Below are 4,515 nucleotides of genomic sequence, written 5' to 3'. Positions count from 1 at the left end.
TTGTCTTCTATGCTTCTCTAGGTCATTGAGACTCTTCAATGTATTGAAGGATCTTCCTAACATCAAGATCAAAAATAGGGGATTAGAGTATTATTTAAGTGATGTAGCTCAAAATATAGATAAACACTAAAACTAGATAAAAAAGAGAAATTAAGCAATTAATAAGCTAAATGAGAACTGATTTAGTCTCTAAAATGAACCTCAGATAATCATAAGAATTATCGTTATTAGATACAATTTTGTAAACAAAAGACACTCCTTTAAGTCTAATAATATGATAACATATTTATATTTATGTTTTACGTTTGTTAAAATCATACTTAAACTTTACATCTATTCATGTTTTTCTTACCTCCAAACGACAATTTGTTAGCCTCTTCTCACCTCCAGCCGGTAACGACCACTTGCGACAACAGACAACGACCATTGCGATATATTTAGAGACATGCTTGACTTTTTAATTTATGTAAATTCTTAACCTTTTTCATGAATGTATTTTATTTGTAGTAGTGATTTATCCGGAAACAAAGTATGGAAAAATACTAACTTGATTTTCAAAATATCTTTACAGATATCTACACTAACCGAGTCTGACATTTCTTGAAGTCAAAACTAAGTCTGAAGATCTAAGAAGAAACCAGATTTTATTAGTTTTGTGGGATCTATCTTACCTTATAAGAATGTAATAATTTTATTTTTCTTTGATAATGAAAAACTGCAGTTTTGACATGTTCTTTTCTTTATAATAAAGAAAATGATAATTTCTAGAGTAATTTTGAATTTATGTTCCAAAAATATATACAGAAATTTGATTAATAAGGGAAACCTTGAAATATGTGGTATAAGTTTTAAGCAAAGAATTACTACGTTAGCCAAAACAAAAGCAAAGAATTACTACGTTAGTTAAAACAAAAGTAAAGAATTCGTGAAAGTTGATGCTGAGGAAAGAATTTAGAAAACTTACATAATCTATTTTGGAGGAAAACGAGATGAAAAAAACAGAACCTTTCAATATTCAAATTGGAGATCTATAAAACCTTCAATTTCTTCCACAATTCCAATATCATCGCAATTCCAATTTCAGCATAATACAACCTAAACCCAGTCTTAAGCAGGTACTAATTAATATTATCAATTTGGTGATTTAGTTGAAATTTTATTTAGCTTCTTTATCTCTCTGATCATGTGCTGCTACACGTATTAGGATTATGCTTTGTTTAGATTATTTAAAAGGATTTTTAGAAGACAAAAATAAAGTATTTTTTATAAGTTATAAAAAGAAATTTATGCATAAAAATGTTATTTCAGGTTGGTGACATTTTCCCTACTACCAGATATATCAAGTGCAAATGGTGAGAACTTTCAACTATTAAAAGAAAAATATTATTTAACACATTTAATTTTTTTACAATCATTTAATATTATTCTTTTTTATTTTTCATTTTTATTTTAAAAAAATATAAAAATTTATATTTTTATGTTATATTTTGTGGTAAATGAATATATATATATATATATATATATATATATATATATATATGTTATCATTACTCTTATTAAAAATTTAATGAATTACTTTACTTTTTTAAAGACAAATTTTTAAATACTTCATTGTTATGTTAATTTTAGTATATTAACTTCTCTCTCCCTCTCTCCATTTCTCACACATTCACTCTCTTTGTGTATGTCTTTAAAATCTATTTGTATACTTCTTTAGTATATTCAGTTGAAAAATATAAGAAACATAATCAATGACCTATTAAGAATATATATATATATATATATATATATATATATATATATATATATATATATATAAATTTTAGATGATATTATATTTTTTTTCCTATACTTTTTAATCATGTTTATTATTTATATCTTATATTTTCCTATTTTGAATTAAAAGTAAGAGTTAATATCTGAAAATGTGTTTTTTTTTTCTTTTAATGTGTTTTCATCTTTAATTTTATTATTATTAACTAGCGTAAACACATATATTATCAAATCTGTATATACAATTTTTTTAAATATCTATAAATTATTTAAATTTTAAAAGTAGATATAAATAAAATTATTTAAATTTTAAAAGGATAAAATTAGAAAAAAAGACAATATTATAAGTAATATTGTGTAAATAATTTGTTTATTATGAATAATTATTTAAATTTTAAAAATAGTTAGTAAAATAATAAAAAATATATAATTCTTTTTATGATGAGTAATTATTTGAATTCAAAAATATAGTCATTAAAATAATAAAATTTAAAAATATAGTTAATAAAATATTTATTATTTAAATTTGAAAGGTAATAAGTTAGAGGATAAAATTGAAGAAAAAAAACACAAAAAAGGTGTATATATAATTATAGATAATTTTTTGTAATATTATTAAAGATAGGATATAACGAACTAACACACTATCCCATTTTTATTTTTAAAATTAAAAATTAAAATAAAATAATATAAACAAGTTAATACACAGACCAAAGAACACTCTTCTAAAAGTAGTATTTCAGGATGTCTGGGCGCATGATGTTATAATATTGCTACAACAAAAGTTTGGGTTGAATGAGCCGGCAGCAGTCAACATAATGGTGAGAACTTGCAGGAGCCTATCTCTCTCTATATATGTAGATTTAATTTTCAATCAAATAATGAAATTTTTAAAAAAATAATTCAATTAAAAATTATTTATAAAAATGCATTAGGAAAATAAGAATGTTGTGAATAATTTGTAATACTTATTATCAATGCATTAGGAAATAGTTATTATATATTTACATATTTTTATTCTTTGCTTGCATATACTTGGATGGTACAGGAGTTACACATACAATTTCATCAAGCTAAACAAGAGACAATTGTAATAGAAAATCCAGAAGGAAATCAATTACACTTTGAAAGCTTACCAAGTTTAAGGAAATATTCTTTTGGAGATATCATTGAGTGGCCATCATTAAAGAAAGTGACAGTGAACGATTGTCCCAACATAATAAAGTTTGGTTTGGGAAGAATAAAATCATTAATCTTGGAAAACCAACCGTCTCTGGCTGATATTTTTGAATCATTGGTTAGTTCTTTCTGCAATTTCTCATAATAGATGAAAGATTTAAGTTTGATTACTCTTTTGTAAAATTATTTTACATGCAAAATAGTAACAAGAGAAGAAATGATGTTTTACAGGATGATGAGTTTTCAACGATTGTTGAATATGAGATTGGTGACACTGAGGAATTACACAAAAGAATGCATAACCTTGGACCTTCACATTTCACAAACATTGTAGTGTTTCGAGCAAAAAACTGTGATGAAACGTTGACTAAATTTATATATATTTTGATGAAGAGGTCAAAAAAACTTCAAGTTATTGAAATTCAGCATTGTGAAACATCAGGATATCTATTTGACCTTTTGGAACCTGCTTTTAAGGGATTAAAGTATTTGAGAGGAATAAAGGAATTAAAAGTAATTGAAGTAAATCAGATGGTGTCATTATGCAGTTGGGATGTTGCAGGATATTTTGACTTCAAAAGTCTGGAAATTGTACACCTCGAAAGTTGTCACTCTATAAAGGTTCTCTTCTATTCAAAATCCTTTTCCACAATGCTTTGCGAACTAAAGGAATTAAAGTTAGAGGCATGTGAGGATTTATATGAAATATTTCACTACTCTCCATTCAATTATTCTTCTTTGTTCTTCCCAAGATTAAGTAAAGTGGAGCTAAAGTCTCTCTCAAAATTCATGAGGTTGTCACGTGTTGCTCTATGTAGCCTCTTTTAAGACATCGCCCGAGAAGATGAAATTAAAGAAAGTCTTTGTGAGTAATTGCTATGCATTGAAAATGGTAATATTGGTGAAGGAAATACCTAACTCTATAGAGCTCCTTCCCCAATTAGATGAATTGATTTTGATTAATCTTCCTAATTTAACTCACATCATTCACAAAGAATGTGTTAGGTTATATCAAAATCTACATACCCTACAAGTAGACCGATGTGGGTTTCTTCATTGGTTGCCAATTCCTCTAACTTTAATAAATATGAAAATTTTGGATTGTGATTCCTTGCATAAGACTGTGGTCATCAGAAAAGAAAAAGAAGAAAAAGAAAAAGTCATTTTTTCTCAATTAAGAGAGGTTACTCTTCAAAATCTAAGAAACTTTTATACTGCATTTCCTTTTGGGTCAGAATTTCCATCCTTGGAAATACTGAAAATAACAAATTGTCCTTCTCTAATGACATTTGTTGAAGAACCCAAAGATTTGAAAGAACAAGCTATTTCAAGATGTTTCTTTCCAAATTCGGTACGTTCCAATTTTAAAGTACATATATATAATATTCATTATCATGGTGTGCATGCAATTTAAATTTTTTCTAATTTTTATATTTCTATATAAATCAGGATAAATAGTTAGCTTTAATAAAATAAATATTGTTATATTATATTTTTAGTACAATAAAAAAATAATAGAATAAATATAATTTTTAATTTTGTTAGTTTTGTTTACTAGAAATG

At 25.3% G+C, this 4,515-nt stretch overlaps 1 protein-coding gene across 2 annotated transcripts; it reads left to right on the top strand.

Moving 5' to 3' along the window:
• Nucleotides 1–987: 987 nt before the first annotated feature.
• On the top strand, nucleotides 988–4,129 carry LOC106774757. Of its 2 annotated transcripts, XM_022787093.1 has the most exons (5): nucleotides 988–1,115; nucleotides 1,309–1,352; nucleotides 2,517–2,594; nucleotides 2,822–3,070; nucleotides 3,184–4,129. In XM_022787093.1, exons 2-5 carry the CDS (start codon nucleotides 1,350–1,352, stop codon nucleotides 3,778–3,780), a joined length of 927 nt encoding a protein of 308 aa, XP_022642814.1. In that variant the 5' UTR covers nucleotides 988–1,115; nucleotides 1,309–1,349; the 3' UTR covers nucleotides 3,781–4,129. The 2 variants fall into 2 exon arrangements, with proteins under 2 accessions (XP_022642814.1, XP_022642815.1); XM_022787094.1 differs by lacking the exon at nucleotides 988–1,115 and having other exon boundaries at nucleotides 1,261–1,352.
• Nucleotides 4,130–4,515: the final 386 nt, after the last annotated feature.

This window comes from Vigna radiata, chromosome 10 (assembly GCF_000741045.1).
Source record: "Vigna radiata var. radiata cultivar VC1973A chromosome 10, Vradiata_ver6, whole genome shotgun sequence".
NCBI classification, from domain to species: Eukaryota; Viridiplantae; Streptophyta; class Magnoliopsida; order Fabales; family Fabaceae; genus Vigna; species Vigna radiata.
This window is presented reverse-complemented; position numbering and strand designations above follow the sequence as displayed.